Source organism: Rhagoletis zephyria, unplaced genomic scaffold (genome assembly GCF_001687245.7).
Source record: "Rhagoletis zephyria isolate East Lansing unplaced genomic scaffold, Rhagoletis_zephyria_1.1 Rzeph_scaffold_04222, whole genome shotgun sequence".
NCBI classification, from domain to species: Eukaryota; Metazoa; Arthropoda; class Insecta; order Diptera; family Tephritidae; genus Rhagoletis; species Rhagoletis zephyria.
Window position 1 is genome coordinate 1 of NW_016161305.1, and position 24,881 is coordinate 24,881.

The 24,881-nt window shown below is 39.5% G+C and overlaps 1 protein-coding gene across 2 annotated transcripts in view; it reads left to right on the forward strand.

Moving 5' to 3' along the window:
- The first annotated feature begins 8,367 nt into the window (after window positions 1-8,367).
- Tak1 (TGF-beta activated kinase 1) overlaps window positions 8,368-24,881 on the forward strand; it is a 35,568-nt gene continuing 19,054 nt past the window's right edge. The window contains exons 1-8 of one of the 2 annotated variants that reach the window (XM_017625761.1): window positions 8,368-8,953; window positions 9,036-9,149; window positions 9,215-9,403; window positions 9,467-9,646; window positions 9,707-9,842; window positions 10,300-10,481; window positions 10,693-11,121; window positions 11,186-11,207. In XM_017625761.1, the coding sequence (XP_017481250.1) occupies window positions 8,651-8,953; window positions 9,036-9,149; window positions 9,215-9,403; window positions 9,467-9,646; window positions 9,707-9,842; window positions 10,300-10,481; window positions 10,693-11,121; window positions 11,186-11,207 (1,555 nt within the window). In that variant the 5' untranslated portion in view covers window positions 8,368-8,650. Of the gene's footprint in view, window positions 8,954-9,007; window positions 9,150-9,214; window positions 9,404-9,466; window positions 9,647-9,706; window positions 9,843-10,299; window positions 10,482-10,692; window positions 11,122-11,185; window positions 11,208-24,881 lie in introns of both variants that reach the window. The other variant, XM_017625762.1, reaches the window with a different exon arrangement.

Consider the following 24,881-nt stretch of genomic DNA (forward strand, 5'->3'; position numbering starts at 1 on the left):
TTGGGATACTAGGTGTACGAATCCTAGGGCGTGCTTGTTAATAACTAATCGCTTTAAACATATATGTCTTTCAGATTTCCTGTCGAGGGACCTAGTAGCGGTCCAAGTCCCAGTCAACATCAACGGGACCATCCAGGACATCGTAGCTGCTTCGGGCTACTTCCCAGGAGATGACACGCACGCCCCACCAGAGCTTGTCACTAAACTGGTGAAGTACTGCGAGGCTAGGAAGCTACCCTTGATACTCGGGTGTGATGCTAATACGCATAGCGAGGCATGGGGGAGCAGTGACACCAACCAAAGGGGTGAGTACCTTCTTGAATTTATCCTTAGAAATAAATTAGAAATCTTTAATGTTGGGAACATACCAACTTTTGTGACCCGCGCATATTACCATAGGGAATACTCAAACGAAAGCGCTAGTGAAAGAGTGGAGAGTATCCAATGAACCCTTCATGTCAGATCATAGAATAGTAAGGTTTGACATTGAAGCAACCCCTCCTATACATAGAGTTTTAAGAAATCCCAGGAAGACAGACTGGGAGAAGTTCAAAGACAGTCTGAGGTTAAATGTAGCACAACCTGGGCTAGGTCAGAAGATCAGGAACGAAAAAGAACTAGAATTCGCTACAAAGCGCTTCAATGAACTACTCATTGACGCATATGAAGACAGTTGTTCTATAAATAAGGTACGTTCCTCCAGGGATGTACCCTGGTGGAACAACAACTTAAGTAAACTCAGAACCAAAGTCCGGAAACTGTTCAATCGAGCAAAACTAACCGGGGAGTGGTCAGAATACAGAAACACCTTAACTCTGTACAACAAAGAAATAAGGGAATCTAAGCGTTTAAGCTTTAGGAACTTCTGTGAAAGCATAGATGATACTACGGAGGCAATAAGACTCTATAAGGTAATGGCAAAAACGAACTGTATTTCGTCCGCAAATCTACGGAAGAGTGAGGGGAGTTTCACTGGGAGCGAGGAGGAGAAGATCAAACTTCTCATAGATACTCACTTCCCAGGATCTACATCTTATTCCGAAACAGATCGGACTGAGAAGTGCAGCAAACTAAGCAGAGGAAACTGGTTAGTGGCTAAGGAAATATGCTCCGAGCCCCGGCTCAGGTGGGCGGTAAATACCTTCAAACCACTGAAGTCACCGGGAGCGGATGGAATTTTCCCTGGCATGCTACAGCAGGGCTTAGAATGCGTGATTGGACCGCTATTAAAAATAATTAGAAGCAGCATAGCATTGGGTTATATACTAGATGCTTGGAAAAGAGCGAAGGTTGTTTTCATCCCGAAGGCTGGAAAGAAGGACCCACTTCATCCAAAATCCTTCAGACCGATCTGCCTCACCTCATTTGTACTAAAAGCTTTAGAAAAGGTAGTAGATAACTATGTAAGGACTACGGTCTTAGTGAACTATCCGCTGAATTCGCGCCAGCATGCATATTTGGCGGGCCGCTCTACTGAAACCGCCCTATACGCGCTGACATGCGCACTTCAAGATAGCTTAGAAAATNAGACAATAAGGAGGCGGCTATATGCGCCTTTCTGGACATCGAGGGCGCGTTTGACAAGACCTCTCATGCTGCAATAAACAGTGCTTTTATCAGCAGGGGGGTAAACAATACCCTCGAAGCCTGGATTAATTGCATGCTCCACACCAGAAGGGTAGAAAAACCTGTACGAATAATACGGTTGTTGCCGGAACAACAAGGGGCTGTCCACAGGGGGGAGTGCTATCTCCACTGCTGTGGAACATAGTCATCGACGGACTGCTCCAAGAGCTGACAGATACTGGGTTAACTTGCCAGGGGTACGCCGATGATATTGTAATTATATGCAGGGGGAATTCGAAAACACCCTGTGTGATAGAATCCAGCTAGGGCTGAATGTAATCAAAAAAAGGTGTGTTAAAGTGGGGCTGAATGTTAACCCATCAAAAACCACTATGGTTCCATTCTCAAGGAAATATAAACTGGAGAGCCTAAAAACGACAAGGCTAGATGGAACCAACATTATGTATCATAAAGAGGTTAAATTCCTAGGAGTGATACTAGACCTAAAACTACTCTGGAAAGCACACGTGGAAGAAACGACGAAGAAAGCTGTAAGATCATTTATGACGTGTAGGTCCATGGCAGGAAAGAGTTGTGGATGCACACCAAAGATACTGAGATAGATCTACACGACTATAGTACGACCCATGATGGCTTATGGAGCCATCATCTGGGCCGATAGAACTTCATAACTTGGAACAATCAAAGTGCTCTCCAAGTTACAAAGGCTAGCATGTGTATGCATAACCGGAGCCATGAGAACCTGTCCAACCGCATCCATGGAGGTTCTTCTAGACCTTACCCCTCTTCATATTTACACACAAACTCAGGCGAAGAGAGATTTACTATGGATGAATGGTTCCAATATCGGGGCAGAAGGGTATCTTAGCCGTGGGAAGTTAGATATTCTTACGAAGAAGTTCCCTGAAATTGCAATACCGAGGGATACTATGTATCCGAGGTACAGCTTTACAAAGAGGTTTAAAACTGATCTGAGTAATAAGAAGAGCTGGGCTGGCATATCCGAAACGTATCGGATAAACCAAAACATGATTACCTGGTACACTGATGGCTCATTGACCGACGAGGGTACCGGGGTAGGGGTAGTAGGATCGAGGTTAAGATACCCGGAACCCAGGGGAAAACATATGTCTATTTTCCAGGCTGAAACATACGCCATAGAAAGATGCGTGGACTTTAATATCAAGCGAAACTACCGGAATCAGAACATAGCAATCTTGACTGACAGCCAAGCGGCTATCAAATTCCTCAGATCTCACCAGGTAACATCTAAACTGGTGATGGAGTGCCTCGACCCAGAGCCTTTCTGTGGCCTGGGAAAAGGGGCACTCTCCGAACTTGTTCGGTTAGAGGAAGAGGCTCATATAAAACGCTACTGGGATAATCTACAAGGCCTAGAGCAGTCCAAAGCACTTTTAGGGACATATAACCTAAAATGCTTCAAGGAATGTATGAGCTTATCAAAGAATAACGACTGAATCCTGACAGGACACTGCAGGCTGAACTATCACCTGACTAAACTGAGAGTTTACTCGCATGAGCGATGCAGATTTTGTAAGACGGAAAACGAGACTGCACAGCACATCTTAGAAGAATGTCCTGCACTGANGACTGAATCCTGACAGGACACTGCAGGCTGAACTATCACCTGACTAAACTGAGAGTTTACTCGCATGAGCGATGCAGATTTTGTAAGACGGAAAACGAGACTGCACAGCACATCTTAGAAGAATGTCCTGCACTGATGCACAAACGCAAAAGGCACCTGGGTGAACATATGTTAACCAAAGGCGAAGTGAAATCCGCAGATTTACGTTGCATACTAAAGTTTATCTCGGTTACTGGATTAATAGACACTCTATAATCCATGAAGGGGACACAATAGATCTTAAGGTCGCAGTGCTTTATCCTCAACAATAATAATAATAATACTGGTACTTCGCTGATCCTTAACGCAAGTGTTGTTTTGCAACCTGAAGCAGGTAAACCTAACTTGTTTAACCACTCGCGCAGCTGCGACAACGAGTAGTCTTTTGCACAATTAGGCTCTTCCATCGCCACTACTTAACTTACTTAAAATAGTTGTTTAAATTCGCTCTTATCTACTATTTTGCTTGTACTTATCCTTGTTTTAAACTGCTTCGCTCCTTTTAAATTGTATATACACGTAATATTGATTGTAGATATTTAGTTTCTCGCAGACCATAGACTCATTCCTTGTAGATTGCTGTTCCAATTGTTGTATATTATTTCTTATAAATTCGCCTTTTGTCGATTATTTCAGCCCGGTTTTTGGAAATATCTCAACCTTGGCGCCACCTAGGAGGATCATTTTACGCAAACATGATTCTACTTACATAGCCAGTATATATTTTAAAAAGCAGACAAATCGGCCCGTAAATACGTTAGATATAAGATTTTTATTTTTTTTGTCGTGTTGGACCTTCCGATGGAAACACCCATATAAGGTTGTCCTGTAACAATGCTTCCCGATATAAATTGGGCTTTAAATTTGTACTATGGTTAGGATAGCATGTGGTGGGATTTGAACCCGCGGCCTTGGTGTTTAAGTCAACACCTCAATCTCTACGTGTTGTAATAATAATAAAGTCCAGCGCTTACACAATATGTTAGTGTTTGGCCGAACTTCTCCTCCGATTTGTCAAGGGGGCCTTAATGTTGTGGCACAAAGGGGGTGCCTACAGTTTTATGTCGACTCTGAATGGCGATTGTATTTTATGGGAAGCTGTTTTTCATTTTCAAGGTTTGCACACTTCTAACCACTATACCTCAGCGGCTTATATTCGAAACCTATATTCAGATAAATTTTTTGGTTTTTGGTATCGATATTTGGAATAACGAGTCTTTTTATTCCGATATTAATGGGTACCCGATATTTTTAAAGCGATACTTTAAATGAGTACCATATCGATACTTTCGGTTCGATATCGTGTCCCTAGCCAACTCTCAACTTTTTGCGCACGTCTTTCGTCAGCTGTTCCAAATACTCAAAATTGTGTGATTTACCCTGGGATTCAGTAATTCACTAAATTTGAGATTAGCAATTAGTGACTATTTTCGTGACTTGAGATGGTTTGGCTATTCAGTAGGAGAGAGTCACAAAGAGTTCACAAAATATGTGAACTGATAGCGTCTACGTATACCTTTTGCCGCGTCGCCCGAGGAGTCGCAATGGCCGAGTGGTCAAAGCATTAGGCTGCCGGTCGAGAGGGTTCGGGTTCGAGCACTCCTCGGGCATAGAGGATTTTTTATTTTTTTAAATTTAGTATTTTTTCTTTTTTTTATTAATTTTATTTTTTTAATAATCTTAAGATTTTCTTTTCATTAGCAGCCTCTTACTTTCATTCTTATTTTACTTTGGCCAGCCAATTAACAATAAATCCGAAATGGCGTATTAAAGATGATTAAATATGACTTCCACTTCGATAAATAATCGAAAAAAACTAGTAAAGACACCGATTGGAATGAGTGGAACATGAGTTTTCAAGTAGTTTTCAGCGAAAACTGTTTTTCGTTTGACAGATTTTACATGGACGAAAACACAAGTTTTAGGTCGAAATCCAGTTTTAGCAACGAAAACATGTTTTCGATGTCGGTCAGAACATGGCATAAGTTCTCTGCTCAGTAGAATAAGAAGAAAAACGGGAAGAAATTCCCATTTGGGGAAAAATATAAAATTTCCTATTTTCTTCTAAACAAAATTTGTTTTTTTTTTTTTAATAGTATATTCGCATGGTACAAAAAAGAAGTAGTTTCATTGTCACTTTTCGGGCGCCATATTAACCCTGCAAAAATCGCGACTACTCCATGCACACGTGTAAAGAGTACTCCCTAAGGACCAAGGAATACTCCAAAATTAACCACAATTCATATAAAAAATATGGTCCAATTAACATTGCGATGTCCTAGGGCAGGACCATATACTCCATCCCTGCATTACATCAGAGTAGCACAAAACTACTCCAACATATTAACAATGGCATTGTTGTTATATTTTTTCGTTTGTACACGCTTTTGTTCTTCACTTCTCATATGCTTTTTCGAAATTAATAAAAACCAAGACAAAAATTAAAAATTACATGTTCCTCTGACGGCATTTGAACCCGAACATGCTGGGAGCTCACAACTAACAGCGAGCATTTCTACACGTTCAGCTACAGCCAGACATGCAAATGTGTTTTCAAATGCTCAACTTCAATCACATTTCGTTAAAACACGAGCAGTTATCGGGTAACAAGCAATAACCTGGAGCAGAGACACGAGTTGGTCCGCTACAGCATGACAGAGGAACACTTTTGTTAGTACTCCAATATACCACAAATGGACTACATGGTCCTACCTGACCTACCTGACAATTAAGCAGATTATGACATTTCGTGCTGCCATACCTAGTCCTCAATAATCATATATTGCAAAAAAAATATTTACAAAATTAAAAAGAAATTTCGATATGCGCAAAAACGAAAATTGAAATTCATGATATGATAAATATTATAGTTATGGACGATAGGAGGTACTCCCAAATGAACTGGCACGCAGAGTCTGGAGGTAAGTAATGCGTTAAGTGCAGCTTGGCCGCTCTACCTATTTTCCACCACGTAGTCCATATCCTTGAGGATTGCAAATACCTCAGCCTGAAAGACCGAAGCATACTTGCCAAGAGAAAAGTTAATGACGGTAAGTGCAGCAGTGCATCTAGAGTATCGCCAAGTATTGTAGAGAAATATTTCGTACCGCACACGGCAGTAGTTCTTTGAAGTTTTGCAAGCAGACCTCCCACGCTCTTGATTGAGAATCTGCTCCACCATACCACTGACGCATAGATAATTATGGCTCTGAGGTATAAGAGGATTACCTATGGTAACACACCCCACGTTTTGGCAAAGACCTGTTTACATTGCCAAATGCTGCCAATTCTTTAGAAGTTTTGTGTTCCACCATAGATTTCCACGATAGTTTTGTATACAGAATTACTTCTAGATACTTCACTTCAGGAGAATTCTGAATTTTGGCTCCTTTAATTGTGAGGGAAATGAGACCATTCAACCTTCTCCGAATCCTAGTTTCGAACCAACCTTTAATGACGAAATATCTAACAGTTTTGTTATGTAAATACATTTATTTTGTTTAAAGTGAAGTAAAAAAAGCTTTTTAATAAAATTAGGTATTATAAATGTTTCAAAACTGGATTTTATTTTATTTCATTTTCTTCTTTTTAAACGCTTGAGAAAAACGTTCAAATTTGATTATCGAACACATCAACTTGCTATTTTTTTATGTAAATTTTACTCTTTCTTAAAATTCCAAATATTTAAAAGAAAATCTCCCCTCTCAAAAAATTTCAATGTGGCAGAGCTATGCTTAATGTTTACATTTGAACAAATGTCAAAAATCTGTTTTATAATCAAGAATGATAGAATACAAGATTGCGCCGTCCTGGCCGTTGACATTTGTGTACCACAAGTAAACAAAGAATAAGCGAAAAGAAGAACGAGTGTAAACTGCCAAAACAGTGCAATTTACAGCGAAAAACGTGTTTTAATTTTGCTAAATGCGAAAATATTGCATTTTTCACCTAATCTTTTAGAGAATAGGTAACGTTTTAGTGCACTCCATTGATTTGCAACTGAGGCTGCTTCAGCAAACGTTTTAGTTCACTCCATTGCTTTGCAATTAAATAGGCTGTTTTTGCTTACGCGTAAAAGCACATTTAGCGCATTTAGCTCTAAATGCTACTCTAAATGTACATTTATCCATACAAAATTCGTCACCTAAATGCAACTAAATGCAACTACATTTTTGCATTAAGAATCTAAATGCTAAAAGCAACCCTGTGATCTTCCAAGATTTCCACGATTCGAACATGGTTTAAAGAGAAAAAGTGGCAACATTGCTTTTTCGGGTATACAGTTGCTAGCTGCGTTTCAGTGATCGCCGATCGAGATTTCTTTTATTTTGCATTACATATTTGGATAAAGAAAAGTTAAGCAAATTCAACATCGATTTGATACTGATAGAAATCTGGATCAATTTGTGATCAACTCTGTTTGGTTTGTTTCCTAATTAAGTGAGGAAATTTTAATTGAATGCACCAACAAATAAATATATACACAAACAAATGTTCGTTTATGGTTAAAACAATTCAAGTTTTTGTATTGAATTTTTGGTTTAAAATTTATTTTTTCCTTTTCAGTAGGGTTTTTGCACATTATCTTCTGCGTGAGAATTGATCGTAATATATACGCATCTAAATAAGAGACTGGAACACGGCTGTTTGTCAAAAGCATACGATTTCGAACTCGCGTAAATGTACATTTGCTAAATGCTATAGCATGAACGCTCTTCGAAAACATATGTTCGAAAGTGCTAAATGTTGCATTTTAAATGCAGCAAAAACGCTGCATAGAACTGTTTCAGCTAAGCCAGTCAATATGGCGGAATAGGAGCGAGAAGTTGCCAACCGATAACACCTTGTAATAGGAGCGTTCCTTATCTCCCAGAAATAGTCAGAAAAAGTCCGAAGTAGTCAGATTTAGTCCAAAAAGCGTTCCTTAACTCGGAAATGACAGCAAAAATGAGAGAGCAACACTCGATGAGAGTGACTCTCATCAGTCCGAAGTAGTCAGATTTAGTCAGAAGAATTTTTTCTGGCAAAATCCTGAAAAGTGTCAAACCCAACTGAATTTAAATTAACGGAAATTAAAAAATACGCAAAANTATGTTTAACCAGAGAATCAAGAATGAATACCGATAGATGTCGGGCAACTCACTAAGCTCCAATTTGGTCTTTGTTATCATTTGACGTTCGCAGCATTCAGCTGATAACTGATAAAAAGGGGTATAAAAAATACAAAAGTTGAAAATCGTCGTAATTTTAGTGAACAAAATATTTCCAAAAATAACCATTAAATGCGTGTTACCGAACCAAAACAATTTACTTTAACAGCTAAGCTGCTGTAGCAGCCATAAATGAGTGTGGAAAGTCGGAAAATACCTTCCTATGCACATCTTTGTAATTTTTGAAAAAGGTTGATTGCAGTAGATGGCAGACCCGGAGCAGGCCACGAACGACATGACACTTGAAACGAAAACCAAAGAGGTCGAGGTGGTAGTGATACCTGATGATGATGGTGCAACGTCTTCTTCGGCCGCAGGCTCTGATGAGTCTAATGGAAAGACAAATGAACAACAAACACCAAACCCCACTATAAAAATTTCGGGTACAAACAAAATATCACCTTTGGCGTCTTTACCGGACGAGACTTTAACGCACACATTGGGTATAACTAATGGTCTAGATCAATTCAAACCTATAGTACCTTTTGAAGAACTGTCGTTCGAAGAAGTAGGTCAACGTGTTATTATCAGTAGTAAAATTATTTGCACATTTAAAATTAAGTGGTATATTTCACTTGAAATGGTTTCAGAAAATCGGTCATGGCTCCTTTGGTGTGGTTTACAAAGTGAAGTGGCAAAACCGACTCGTGGCAGCAAAAGAGTTCATGGCAAATCCTGATCAAGCCGAAGCAATTGAAACAGAGGTAATATATAAAATTTTCTCTAGTTATTTAAGAGCGACTCGAAATAACTTATTTCGGGTTTGTAGGTCAGACAACTATCTCGTGTGAGCCATGCCAACATTATAGAACTTTATGCGATAACAGCCAATCAGCACTCAGTATACCTCATAATGGAATTTATTGAAGGTGGGTCATTACACACCTTCCTGCATGGCAAGGTGAAACCCTACTATTCGACGGCACATGCTATGAGTTGGGCGCGCCAATGTGCAGAGGTAAACTAACATTGATTTTAACCTATAGCTATATGTCTTAATTCTTTTATGAATCTTTGTTAGGGTGTCGCTTATCTTCATGCAATGAAGCCGAAACCTTTAATTCATCGTGATTTGAAGCCACTTAATTTACTACTTACAAATAAAGGACGTCATTTGAAGATTTGTGATTTTGGAACTGTCGCGGATCAGGCTACAAAAATGACTAACAACAGGGGTACGGCTGTGTATATGGCGCCAGAGGTGAATTTAATTTAAGAAATCCTACCTTCAAATTATATGAATAACTTCATTCTTCCTTAGGTATTCTCATCATGCAAGTATGACGAGAAATGTGATGTTTTTAGTTGGGCCACAGTATTGTGGGTGGTGCTAATGCGACAACAGCCTTTTGCGGAGATCACAAACGCTTACTCAATACAGTGGCAAATTCATAAAGGTTAGTTACGAATATTTATTTCTAACAGCGGTTGCTAATGCAAATCTCGAAAAAGAAGATAGAAATAAAAAGCTTTTTACACAAAAAAATATATATGTTTAGAAATATATCTGCCGTTCGCAGGCGGAATAAATCTATACATAGGTAACTTCAATTAAAGTACATTATCAAATCTCCAAAATAATGCTCTTGGCCTATAAAAACCCTTAATTTACCAATTTTCCCGAAGAGGCAAATTGCATTGATACTCTGAATAAGTCTATCCACTTATAATTTCTTCGCGAGTAATCCGTGTACAAAACTGATATATGCCCCCAACTGGTATGAAAGCCAGCCCTATTATTTGATCGGATTTATATGTTATCCAAGGATTGGAACTTTAACCAAATTCCCCAAAACCCTTGGCGAATATTTGTGACGTTAATTACATCTGATATTAATCTGTGCACTTTTACAGGCCATCGTCCGCCAATGAATCCCAAAATTCCTCAACCGATACAAAATCTTATGCAAGCGTGTTGGCTCAAAGAACCCGCAGAACGTCCACCCATGCAACAAGTGCTAACTTTTATGAATAGGCTAACTGCTGACTTGCCCGGTGCTGATGAACCCTTGGAATATGAATTTAAGCATCTGCAGGTTTGTCAAATTATCAAAATTTGTGAAACACGTAGTATTTCAATACGGGGTAGGGCTGTATGTGGTGTACACGATATATAACTAGTTTAAAACATGCGGTATTAAACATAATATTAAAATATTCAACATTTTACTTCTTAATCTCTGTTTAAAAATTCTTTTAGATGTCATACGTTACAATACCTCTTTTGTATATTATTTTATTTGCCAGATTGTCTGTACGGATACTACACATTCTACTGACAGTTATCAACTTGATTTTAGCAATCTAAAATCGGCTGAAAATTCCAGCTCATCGCTCGATTTAACACCAACAAACTCTGCTAATGATACAAACTACTCCGATTCTTCGCTGACGCCTACGAATAGCACCGAAGGTCATATCGATTTCAGAGTTCCACCGATAACGCAAATACCAACAGCACGTATATCAGGGTTAACACGTTGGGATGCCATTCCCGAAGAGTCTGAACGATCATTATATAGCCAAAGAGATTATTCTGATATAACGGATATTCGGGGAGACTTATTCAATCTCACGCCATCACCCTCGGCAGTAAAACGGGAAGTTACTATACGCGAGGGCATGCCACAAAAAGTAAATTTTAATGGCAACCCATTAAAAATTGATATAGATGAAGTAAGTCAAACGAAATATTTTTTTTTGTTTTGTAAATTAACATTAACTTTTAACTTTATTTTAGCGCGCATGGGACTTATATTATGGTGAGTGAAAATGTGATAAAATGCGTAACGACTAAACAAATCTAAGTTCAGGAGAAGCCCCAAACTTTATACGTATTCATATAATATTGAGAGGTGGGTGCAAGGCAAATTAATATTAGGTGATAGCAGGAGTACAAAAACACAAATTTACATGTATTTTGTTTTTGCTTTGGCGGCATAAACGGTCAAAATCTGTAAGAGTGTGTGTAGAAATTCAAACCAAATTTTTCAATTTGATATCAGAAGCCGTGCGGCGAAACACATACACAAAACCAGCTGAGCTAGTAACACCAACTTATATTAATTCGCCTTGGGTGGGTGTGAATAGTGTCATATACCTTAAATAAAATTATAGTTTAAAAAACTAAAACCTCCCTATTATAATTGCCATTCGTACTGTCATCAGGTATGTAACTTGAGAATAGAAATCGCTGCATCTTTTAGGCGCATCAATATTACATAGTTACATCCCGAGCTAATAAAAAGCGGCATAATCTGTCAAAATCTGTGAGTGGGAGTGTGTGTGGAAAATCAAACAAGGCGAATTTATACAAGGTGGTGTTACTGGCGAATTTAGATTACAACAACGACAATCATATGTATTTTGTATGGAGGGTGTTATGTCAAACCTCAATTCGCTCCAAAGTTTACATGTATTTTGTTTTTGCTTTTGATGGGTGTGCTGTCAAATCAGTAAAAGCAAAAACAAAATACATGTAAGGCGAAGAAATCAGCTGATTTTACAACACCATCTTGTATAAATTCGCCTTGAATTCAAACAAAATTTTTCAATTTGATATCAGAAGCCGTGCGGCGAAACACACACAAAATCAGCTGAGCTAGTAACACCACCTTATATAAATTCGCCTTGGATTAACCGAATAAATATCTTTTGATTTGACTTCATTTTGTATCACACGTCTTCACCATGAACCTGCACACATGTATACAAAAACCAGAAAATAGAAACATTTTAAATTATTTACAAGAAAAGGGGAGTTCGATTAATATTAAGTTAAAAATAATGAAAAGAGAATTTGCAAGAAAGAGGAATTTGCTAGCAGGTTTTTGCACATGGTTGTATTTTTGTCAACAGTAACTTAATTACTGAAATAAGTAAGTTTTATTAATTTAAAATGTGCCTGATTGAAAAATCTGTATTCATGACGCTAGTGCAGTGGCAATTATAGTCGATGATGGAAATCCAAGAGGGACGACAACTAAGAAAAGTATATATTACACGTTTAATAATATTGAGTGTAATTCAAATTTACGTTTTTGGATATTTCAATGTGTTCAGCCGAACAAATGACTAAACTTCACAAAAATGGCGAAGATACGTGTCTTTTCATTAGCGTTTTGGTATTCCAAATGTATAAATTGATCAAACTTTGATTGCGTTTTCCCACAAAGTTGAAATTTTGAACGTATCCTTATTTTAATATTAGGTGTGTACTCGTATTGAGAGGACAAAATTCTCCAGCAGAAAAAGTTCTGAGAATTTAGCAGCATTCGCTCTCAAAGAGACGAAATATCAACAGAAGTACGAGAACGCAAAATTGCAAAAACTTGCAACCTTCGAAACAGCTGATCACTTGCACAGTTGCCACTGGTGATTAATTTGGCAATTTATTTTCTGCTTGGTGCATTTTCCCCCGATTTGGCATTTTATACAATTGAATAGTTTTGGATAAGAAAAACCTTTTTAAAATACGAATTAATTATATCGGAATGCATAAGTTATTTTTCTCATAATTATTTCTGATATCACATGGTGACGCATTAAGAACAAGAGTATCTCCTCCAAACACCCATCTTTGATCCAAAATAATGTAATAGAGTAGGTTTAAAATTATAAAATTTTCATTTCAACAATCAACCTACCAAAACCGATAACTTCAGCAAAAAAACATTTCAGCATGCTTCATTTAAATCTATTTTGGTATATTTTTAAGGAAATTTATAGTACAAACGAAAAATGTCATACGGCAACCATAGTCAGCACGCACTAAAGTAAATAAACTGGAGATTAATAGCAAATTAACGAAAAATAAACTCAACAAACGTTGTGCTTATTAAATTTACGCACTTTTTAGTTATATACTAGCATTAATAATAAAATTTGCAATAAATAACTCAAAAAGGCCATATTTTCTTTTGTTTATTTACAAACATGTGTTTGTGATCAGCTGATTTTCTTGCTTGCAAGTTTTAGCTGGGAAAAATTTTTCCAGCAGAAATTTGCAGCTCTCTTTCACATTTCGCTCTCTCAATTTCCCCTACTTTGCAAGTTTTTTGGGTACGAGAACGCGAAACCAGTAAAAGTTTTCTAAAACTTTAGATAGTTGGGCGTACGAGTACACTCCTATTATAAGTCCGAAAGTGAGTTTGTTTAATTGTTTCGATTTCACGCTTTAACTACTCGACCACAACATTATAAAATTTTGTACACTGGTGTCCAACTTAAAATATAGGATAGCTTTAATCTCGATTGGACAAGGGGGCGTGGCACTTCCGAAACAAACGGAATTTTTCATGCTGCATATCTTTGCAAGTATTTCTGGTAGAGTACTGAAGCTTGATATGGAGATTTAAAAAATGCAGCCAAAGGGCGTTATTGGGGAATGGCATGTTCCATAAAAAAATGAATTTTTCATACTGCATTCCTCGACAATTATTCGTGGTACAGTACTGGAGAGAAGATAACGAAATAAACCTCTTTCGCCTCAGAAGGCTGACGTTTAAAAATAACACAGTGCAACACTCAAAAAGTGATAGGAATGAGACCAATTGTATTCATTAAAAGACGTCAAAATATGAATAAATACCAACGCATTTTTAAAAGTCGGTTCCCATATCGTTTTTACATCAGGGCTGTTCAGGATGTTGTGGAAATGGACTGGGATTTGCAGTTGGAATTGCATTTGCAGAGTTCATGTTGGCTTTCATGGCAACCGTATGCATTTTATTGTTGTGAATTCACAAATGCAACGAATATGCAAATGCAAGAGCATATGCACGAGATCCTGAATAGCCCTATCGATTTAAAGTCGTGAATTTGGGGTCAAACAAGTACAGAAAATGTCTTTATTTTTTTTATTTCAAGAAATTACACCTGAAAACACGAAATTACAAATTGATTTAAAAAATAAATGGAAACCAACTTTTTCAAATCCTTTGGCATTTTTTCATTATTTGATCAGCTTAATAAAATGCTGTTGGTCCTATTTCCATCACCTCCAAACTTTTGAAATTTGTTGCACTGTGTAATTGTTTGAGGGAGGGTTGCTACCTTTTTAAAAAATGTCAAATTATTGCATAAGTTAAATGAATTATTACAATATGGATATAAGTCTAAATGGTTTTGAAAAGGCTTAATTTATAAAGAGCATGTGGGAATTAAGGAAATTATTTGGGTCTCAGACAAAAGAGGCTTAAAAAGGTAGTTTTAAGGTATTTTGTTCGAAATGTCGAATTAAAAGTTAAAATTTCAACCGAAATAGTGTTAAGCAATCTTTCGTTAAAATACTAAAAAAATGAATAGGGTTACCACCAAATTCTGTAATAAGTTGCAATATGGGTTTCAATAAAATAGTTTTGAAAATGTTTTATTTATCCAGTACATCAAGGAAGGTTGTCACCGCACCCCATATCGGTATTTGACCGATCTGGGCGGTCATAACTCTATTTTGTTAAACATACCGTAGGAACAAAAAAATACTACCTGATACAGTTGTATAGTTGGGGAGCAATATGCAACTTCTGCCTCGAACTTATGACTTCGCTTTGATGGAGTATCTCAGTCGGAACTTGTCAGTTTGTGATAGTGCACGTGTTATTTTACAACATTCATTGTGAAACAGTTGCGTTCACCAGTGAATATTATTATTGTGGTTATTGTATAACTAAAAGTTTTTATGAAGTCTAAAGATACATGTAAATCTTCATTTGTTTTAAATAGTTTCGATTTATTTATATTTATTCTAAGAAATATTATCAGTAATCGTAAGTATTGAATTTTTTAACGATTATTTTGTCATTACTTTGTAAACCTAAATCTTTTAGTTATACTTCCACGCATTTCCACTTTACATTCCTAGTTGTGTTCTATAGAATGGAGCTTTGATAGTATTACTGCATAAAAATTAGCTAGCGATAGCTACAGATAGGCTTTTTATGACCAATAATTAAAGTAAATCTAAAAAAAAATGTTATTATCGTTTCCATACACATTTTGTCATTTATAAGTATTTTCTTTGTTTTAGAGACACCAACTCGTTCCTGCTATAGAATAGTGACGTGCAAACATTAATTTGATAAAATGCATCTACAAAATTCTATTAATTTTGAGAAAAAAACTAATTTTTCTTGAAAATGGTCTGTTAGCATCTGACAACTTCTCCGATGAACAAATAACAGATATAAAACACAAATTTTCACAATTAAAAACACAGTTCATATAAAGATGGATAAAAGCACATAGAAAAGAAGAAGTTTTTTTGTAAAGTATCGTTTATGAAAGGCAAGAACAGAAACGGGCCTAGGTGGCTACCTTCAGGGACTCCTGAAGTAACTTCAATGACGTCCGAGATAGTATTTTTAAATAAATAGGTTGGTTATTTACATCTTTTCATTTCTAACTTATATCCCAAGCAAACCCATACGCATTCTAACAATAAAAAAATTGTTTAAGCAACATTAAAGTCGATTGATACAAATATTGTATTCATTCAGTTAACTTAATTATATTTAAGTTTTTACCAGGTGGCAACTCTTTGCATGTTCTAACCTAGATATGAACCCAGCCAGTAAAGAAAAGAAAAAAAGTGAATGAAGTGCGGATTTTTGTGCATTGACCGATTCCATTTTCGGATATTTTGCCGACCAGTTTTCCCACTTAAGTGTGCGGCAGAAACGTATGTACAGACCAGGGTTGTTGGGAATATTCGCATTCGCATTCGCAGCTGCGGAGCTTGCGCATTAATTTTAACATTCGCATTCGCTTTCGCATTCGCAATAATTAATGCGGAGCTTTTGCGAATGCGAATATTGTGCAAGTGCACTGATATCAAACGTATATCTGGCAAACAAAATGACAAATTGTATGAACTGACGGACGAAGTCCAGAGGTTCATTAAGCAGCCTCTGGAACCGTCAGCTTACAGACAGGCCCTGAACGGCATTTACAGGGACTCCGTCTCGAGTTATGTAGACTCTAGACCTGTGAATGCGGTTCTAGGCACACAAACACCGCACATTGACACGACGGAGCTCAATCTGCCCCGGGAGACCAGAACAACAATAGCCCAACTTCGCTCTGGCTACTGCGGCAGGCTAAATTCCTACCTGAGTAGGATAAATGCGGATGTGCCGAATGAATGTCCGGCATGCGGAGAGACCCTCACGACTCGAAACATCTCTTCGCATGCCCGGAAAACCCTACAACCCTAACGGCGTCGTCCCTGTGGACCGACCCCATAGAGGCTGCACGCTTCTTGGGGCTGCCGTTAGTGGAACTCGACGACAACGACTGAGACATTCCCACGACAGCCGGTTCTACGTACCGGAATGACTCGGGTTTTACCCGACCAAGGGCTGTTGTTTCGGCGATCTAACCCCGTCTATATCGGCGATACCCACCAATCATTATTCGTCCATGGAGCAATACCTTGCAGCCGGATTGCTCCGCATCCTTCTTCTCCGGGCGGGCGTAGAGCCCAACCCCGGTCCTGAAATTTACTTCTGCTGTGTTTGCCAGAATCGACTCTACCCGAACTCCACTTCGGTTAGGTGCAACTCCTGCAACGGGTGGAGTCACCTAAGAACCTGCTCTGGCCTTAGGTCTCACCGGGAGTGGACCACAAACTTTGTGGCTCCCTGTTGCTCAAGCCAAATGGCACAATCAGCCTCCACGGCTACCCACTCGCGTAATGCACGGGTGCGACCTAGCACCCGAAGAGCCTGCACGGCCCCCTGAAGCTCCCCTGAGCAACAGCAAACCTCCCAACACACCCCACCCACACAACCTACCGGCCGGTCCCACTCGCGAGCGCGAGCCAACCAGCAGCTACTGGTTGCCCACACCATCTGCTCCGTGTGCCAGAACAGAATATACCGGAATGTGACATCAGTCAAATGCAACACATGCCTTGGCTGGTGCCACTTCCGGCTATGTTCTGGTCTACGCACCACTCGCGAATGGACTACAAACTACAGCGCCCCTTGCTGTAGTGCACCGCCGGCGCAGACAACAACGCCCATATCGCAGCCACCTACCATCAGGCTGCAACAGCAACTGCGTCAGGCGCAACAGGCCCAAGGTAGGCCCCACACTTCTCTGACCCCCCGTATCGCGACCAGCCTCCCAAGGCACACAAACGTACTCCAACTCAACTGCAACGGACTCCAGAGCAAGATTGAGGAGATAGCAGTCTTCATGGGTCGGCACGGCATATTGATAGCTGCGGTCCAAGAAACGAAGTTGCACAGCAACTCAACTCTGTTGGGTTGCGCCGCCTACAATGTGCTCCGTAAAGATCGCGAGCGAGATAATGGTGGAGGACTAGCGTTCATTCTACACCACACAGTGCAGTATCGGCTAATCGAAGAAGACATCGACCCAAGGGACACTACCCTAGAATGTCAGGGCATAGCTGTCCGGTCAGGCGATGTCGAGCTCGAAATATTTAACGTGTACATACCCCCTGTCACCTGCTGCCCGGCTGGATATCTCCCTGACATAGGTGCGCTACTCAGAGGCGAAAACCGATTGGTAGTAGGTGACTTCAATGCGCACCACGATCTTTGGCACTCAAGCCTGGCCAATGATCGGAGGGGAAACAGTTTGGCTGAGCAGATAGACGATTCGACATTCTGCACCATGAACGACGACGCCCCCACCAGGATTGTGGGCAGCTGCAGCAGCTCGCCAGACCTAACAATTGCTAGCGCTGGTCTGATAAATAGCATATCATGGCGACCTATGTTATCGTTAGCATCAGACCATTTGCCCATAATCATCTCGATCAATAAGCCCACCGACTTTGCTCCCGCGGATCACCGAACCTACACCAACTTCAACAAAGCTGATTGGATCGGCTTCGCGGAAGTTACCGAGAGCCGCTTCGCCGCCCTCCCCATACCCACAGACGTACATGCTGGCGAACGCCAGTTCCGCAGGGTAGTCACAGCCGCAGCAGCTCGCTTCATACCATCCGGACGTATCGCGGAAGTCCGCCCAAATTTCCCGGCTGAAGCAGCTGTACTAGCAAATGAGCGTGACCACCTACGCCAGGTCGACCCCGGGGACCCTCGCTTGAGGGAACTTAATTTGGAGATTCGGCAACTGGTAAATCAACACAAGCGGACAAAGTGGGAAGAGCACTTGAAGGCCTGTAACTTCACCTCTGGTGTGAGTAAGCTCTGGTCAACCGTGAGGTCCTTGTCCAACCCGACGAAGCGTGATGACAGAGTGGAAATCTCATTCGAAGGTCACGCTTCAGCGGACCCGAAGAAATGCGCGAACTATTTCAGTCGGCAAATCACACTGCATCCTTCGGTAGACAAGGCCAAACGTCGAGTGACCAGGAGGCTGCACAAACTGCCCAAAAACAGTGCACCACTTGTTTTCACCAGCGGTGAAGTGAAGGGGGCCATCGGGAAGGCGAAAGCGTCCAAAGCCATTGGACCCGACGGAATCTGTATGCTGATGTTGAAACATTTGGGGCCTGTGGGAGTAGCATACCTCGCGGAGGTCCTCAATTTGTCTATGACCACTCTCATCATTCCTGATGTGTGGAAATCAGGGAGAGTGGTCCCACTGCTGAAACCGGGGAAGCCTGCCAACAGAGGAGACTCCTATCGCCCGATAACGCTCCTTTCCCCGGTCGCGAAGACACTTGAGGCCCTGCTGCTCCCATACTTCACCTACCACCTAACCCCAGCGAAACATCAGCATGGCTTCCGTAAAGTGCACAGCACAACAACAGCACTTAACGCCATAAACACCCAGATAACCCGTGGCCTAAATCGTAACCGCCCCTGTGAGAGAACTGTCCTAGTAGCGTTGGAATTGTCAAACGCGTTTGACACCGTATACCATTCCACGCTGCTAGATAGAAGACATTGAGGCCTCCTCTCTCCCACAGGGACTGAAGCGATGGTCGGCGAATTATATGAGTGGTCGACAATCATCAGTAATCTTCAGAGATCAAACCTCGAAACCAAGAAGAATAAAACAAGGGGTTCCACAAGGTGGTGTTCTCTCCCCCTTACTTTTTAACTTCTACATCTCGAAACTCCCCCAGCCTCCTGAAGGAGTTTCCCTGATCTCGTACGCTGATGATTGTTCGATTTTGGCGTCTGGGAATGGAATTGATGACCTCTGCTCAAAAGTAAACGGCTATCTCTCCAGCCTTTCTCGCTTCTTCACTGCAAGGAGCCTAACCCTCTCCCCAACGAAATCAACGGCGACCCTCTTCACCACCTGGACGAAGGAGGTCAGGCTAGAATTAGGCATTCACGTCGACGGCACACCTATACCGACGGTGAACAACCCAAAAATTTTAGGGGTTACCTTTGATAGCCTGCTCTCTTTCTCCGCGCACACAACCGCAGTTGTCAACAAAGTACAGAGCCGCAACAAGGTCCTCAAGTCGCTCGCCGGCAGCACTTGGGGCAAAGACAAAGAAACGTTGCTGGCAACATACAAGGCAATTGGCCGGCCGGTTCTAAATTATGCAGCGCCTGTTTGGTCGCCGGGGACTAGTTGGACGCAGTGGACGAAGCTACAGACTTGTCAGAACGCCGCACTCCGGACAGCGACTGGGTGCCTTCTGATGACGCCTGAGCACCACCTACACAGCGAGGCCCAAGTGCTCCCCGTACGGGAACATAACAAAATGCTCTGTAAGCAGTTTCTGGTGGGGTGTCACAGAAGCGAACACCCCAACAGACCACTGCTGGAGGAGGAGCCTCCGCCCAGGCACGTCAGGGGGCACCTATTCGTGTACAAGGACGCAGTCCAGACTCACACAGACCAACCACTGGACCCAATGACGTACAGACAAGCGATTAACGACATTCATAGGGAGTCAGTCTCCACCTACCTCGACTCCAGGCCTAAGAATGTCGTTATCGGAGCCCAATCACCACCTGTGGAAGAGACGGAGCTTCAATTACCTAGAGAGACCCGCGTTACTCTGGCTCAGTTACGGTCTGGATATTGTAGCCGCCTAAACAGCTACCTGTCCAGACTCGACCCAAACATCCCAAATGAGTGCCGGGCATGTGGAGACTCCCCCCACGACACCAACCACCTCTTCACATGCCAGCTCAATCCGACTCAACTAACACCCCTCTCCCTTTGGTCCGACCCCATCGAAATAGCTCGTTTCCTGGGCCTACTGTTAGTTGAGCTTGACGATAATGATTAAAAGTTGACCCGAAACAGGCGAGGCTTAGTAGTGCCGCTACAACAACAACAACAACAACAACAACAACAACAACAACAACAACAACTGAGGTCTGGGCGGGGTTGTTGTAGCCGCTACAACAACAACAACAACAAATTGTAGCCAATATTTTTTGCCTGTGGAGATGCTACGTTAAAATTGTAATTTTGTAATTTAAAGTCAAAGAGTAAGATCCTTCAATGGGTAATTCCAGCCGAAATGTTCAAGGTGTAGCTATACAGAGACTTTTTACGGAAGTCTAAAATTCTAGTCTAATATGGAATTTTAGACATCCGCGGATGCGAATTCGGATGCGGATGTCTAACAGCTAACATCCGCGGATGCGCAGGCGAATGCGGATGTCCAGTATTTTTAAGAAACAATTAGGTAAGCAAATTAAGTTACTTAGGTAAATAAGAAAATGGAAAAGTTAATAATCTTAAATAATGTTTATTTCATTCAGTACTTGCATTGAAAAATTGGAACATTATATGTAATAACAAGTAATTTTTACCAAAAAACCGACTTCAATTCTCATTAAAAAAAATATATATATATATATACTATACTATATACTATATATATATATATATATCTCATGATCCAATGATCAAATCTAAACTAGATTAGTATGAGACCACCTCTGAGACACTACCTTTCCGATGCAAAAAGTATTATCATCGAATCGGTTGACGTGGTCCAAAGTGCTTTTTTGTCACTCACCTTTAAATTAATTTTATTAATGAAACTTTACTTTTTATAAAAAACTTGGGCCATTTTGATTAGAAATGTGGCGAGTTTTTGTAATTTATTTAATTTTTTTATTTTAATAATGCCATTTTAATTTTTATAAACAATCAAATTAATTAAAATAACAATTATGACGTGTCACTTTGGGTATCTTTTGTAAGTTTTTTGAGTATAAGTTTTTCAGGGCAAAACGGCGGCATTCAAAAGTAATGGCAAATAGTAAATGTTATATTGGAAAATGCATTAGGCGTTGAGAAAAATTTGTGGTCCTCATTGGAAATAAACTGTAACAATTAGAAATCTGTCACTCGTAATTATTCTTTTTTTCTCTTTAAAAGTTCTTTTTCATTTTGCACTTTCAGCGATTACAAAATTGTTCTCATTTGTTTATAGACATATTAATTACTCATAAAATAATAAAATACATAAGACCTTTCCATTTTTGTGCCTTTCAAAATATTGAAAATACTAGTAGTCCGGCGAGCTTCGACCCGCCCAAAATTTATTTCTTTATTCAAATATTTGGTACAAAGTTTACACCACAATTGAGTAGTCCACTTGCCAACAGCGTTATATGATTTTATAATAGTAAGCCATAAATTTAAAAAAAAAGGTATACAACAAGTAAAATCCAAATTGTATATTTTTTTTTATTATCTGAAAATTTTGATAAATAGGAGCCTAATAACATTATAAAACAAAATCGCAGTGTGGTAGTTTTTACAAATTTTATATATAAAAAATTAATAATGCGAGTTTTGAAACAGTAACTTTTACATAGCTAGCTTGTTTTTGCTTTTCGCGTTCTCTCTTCCATGAAGATTGCTCTACCTCTTTTTTACGACGTCTTACACTACGCACCGAAACTACCACGTTTTCTTGCAGTTTTCTAAGTGCATCAGAAGATAGAGACTTTTGAACTTGCGTAAATACGTACAATAAATATTATAGCGACTTTTGAAAGTGTATCACAGCGCACGGTAGTCCGCGCGAGTGACGAAAGCAGCCACAGTAGCATGCTGAAATGACTCGCTTATATATACACGAGATTTGGAAGTTTTTATCCAGACGTCCAATCGACATGTTTGAGATATCGTTGGAAAGGTCATACAGAGTGTGTCCAGAAGCTTCGTAAACGATTAACCGGATTCTTAAAAATTAGGCTAAAGTGTTGCGAAACAAAAAAGGTTTTTTTGCTTTTGCCGGTTTAAGGGGGCATGTGGGCACACCCAACATATTTAGTGTTATTCTATAGGCCAAAACCTTTCAAACTATACCTTACATATTAAGTTCCGGCCACTAGTTGGAAAGATATAGAGGTAAATGTATTTTGGTTCGTGTCTCCACTACGAGATGCTTTGGTATGTATGTGGCGTCTGTACGTACCATCATTTAATTTTTTCCAAACTTTCAGGAATTAAAGTACAAAAAAAACTCAGAAGGTTTTGTTCCAGGATATTTTGATACGCCTTTGTGGGCGTGGCTGCTGCCTGAAATTCGAAAAAAAAATTTAAACTACCACTGAGGCCGCACTACTCAGACCATGGCATTGATGTGGATATCAGTAGAAGGGTCTTCAAACAAGCTATCTAACGCTATCTTTTATGTTTATGAAATATAAATATGTCATAACGTTATCGCCTGAAAACTAAAAATCGGGCTGCTGAAAATATAGATTTCGAGAATTTTCTGTAAAACTGGTCAGTCGATTTTATTCTTGGTTTCCACAAATCTAGCCCGAAACCTTATCTTTCATCTGGTATATAGCTTATATCTGGGAAAACTCTTGTTGTGGAGATATTAGGATTCAAACTGAAAAAATGTCGCTCCAAAAAGGGTTACTTTAAGATATAAAAATAACATACCCAGTTCCCCGAAAAAAATTCCCATTCCCCGATTACCACTTAAACCGAAATTCCCTGCAAATCGGGGAATTTCCCGCGAGTTGACAAGTAGAAGGACGCAGCTGTGCTAATCACTTTGTACATGTCTTGGAAACCACAATTTGTGTGTATTTTAGAGTTTTGTTTTCAGTCATATGCCGAAATTGTAACATTTTCAACGTTTTAATTGTAGTTATGTACACAGTATTTGACTATGCTACATGTGTTTATCACCCGCAATTAACGTACCTGGAAAGACGCGTACAATATTAGCTACAGTTGTACATAAATATCAGTGGCGGATACACTGTGGCGGGTTAAAGAATAATATTTCACTAATATGGGTCTAGAAAAAATGCTCTTTAGAAGAAAGTATGCGTAATAAAGTTTCAAAACACGGGTTTTTAAAATCATATATTAAATTTTTCGCTTTATTTATAAAACATTTTGATAGTTTTAAACACATTAAATTTTTCTTTTTACTTATAAATCAATGGAACGAAGAATTTTAAAATTTTTCGTGGTTTTTTGAAAAATTCTTCTAGAACTTCGTCAACTGAAAAATTTATATCTTTGTGAATATTCATAGATGCTAGACCGTTGAGCCTTTCTTGACATGTTGTATTTCTCAAGTAGGTTTTAATTCTTTTCAGGCATGAAAAGCTTCGTTCAGGTGTGGCTATTGAAACGGGCAAAAGTGCCAATATACGTAAGATCTTAAACACATACCCAAAAGACGTTGTATTAGCTACTTGTAATGCTTCGAGAGCATTTCGAAAATGTTCGTGTGAAACTCGGTTTTTCCATATTTTTACCTCCAGAAGAAAGTTTTGTTTCGAGCAGTCGGTTACTTTTTCATGGAAAGCAAACAATTCTTCAGTTTTTTTTTCGTTAAAACCATACTTTGGAAAAAAAACACTAAAATTATTTAAAACTGATTTATGGTGTAGGAACCGGCTTTTCAAATGAGCAATATATGTATCAAGGAAGGGAATGTAAAAAGCAATGCGATAGTATGCCTCGGCGTCAGTTTTCACATTAAAGCGATTCTTTTGGCGACTGCTGTATCGCTGTACTTTGATTTCTGTACCTAGGTTGGTGCATACTTATTCTACGTGTTCGAAAAGCAAATGAAAGTTTTTTTTCTGCATCTTGTCGCATTTCTTCAAACTCCTTTAAAGCGTCGTCGGCTAACCGCATTGCTTCTGCAAGATCTTCATCAGGTACTTGTAATTGCCGGCTAGCAAAGCAACAACAATTTATAAAAAAGCAAATGCTTGGCTGTTGTCGCTGTGCTAACAGTTTTTCAAACCCTGATAATTTCTATAGATATTCGCACGATACAAATAATTTTTACGGTATTTTCCCCGTGACAAATAAAAAGTTTTTGACAATTGGAAGAAATACAACTTCGAATGTCTTTTTAAAACGATTTTGCATTTTGCTACGTTAGAGCCGTTGCCGAGAAACTTATGGATACATATACATATACANGAATTTCCCGCGAGTTGACAAGTAGAAGGACGCAGCTGTGCTAATCACTTTGTACATGTCTTGGAAACCACAATTTGTGTGTATTTTAGAGTTTT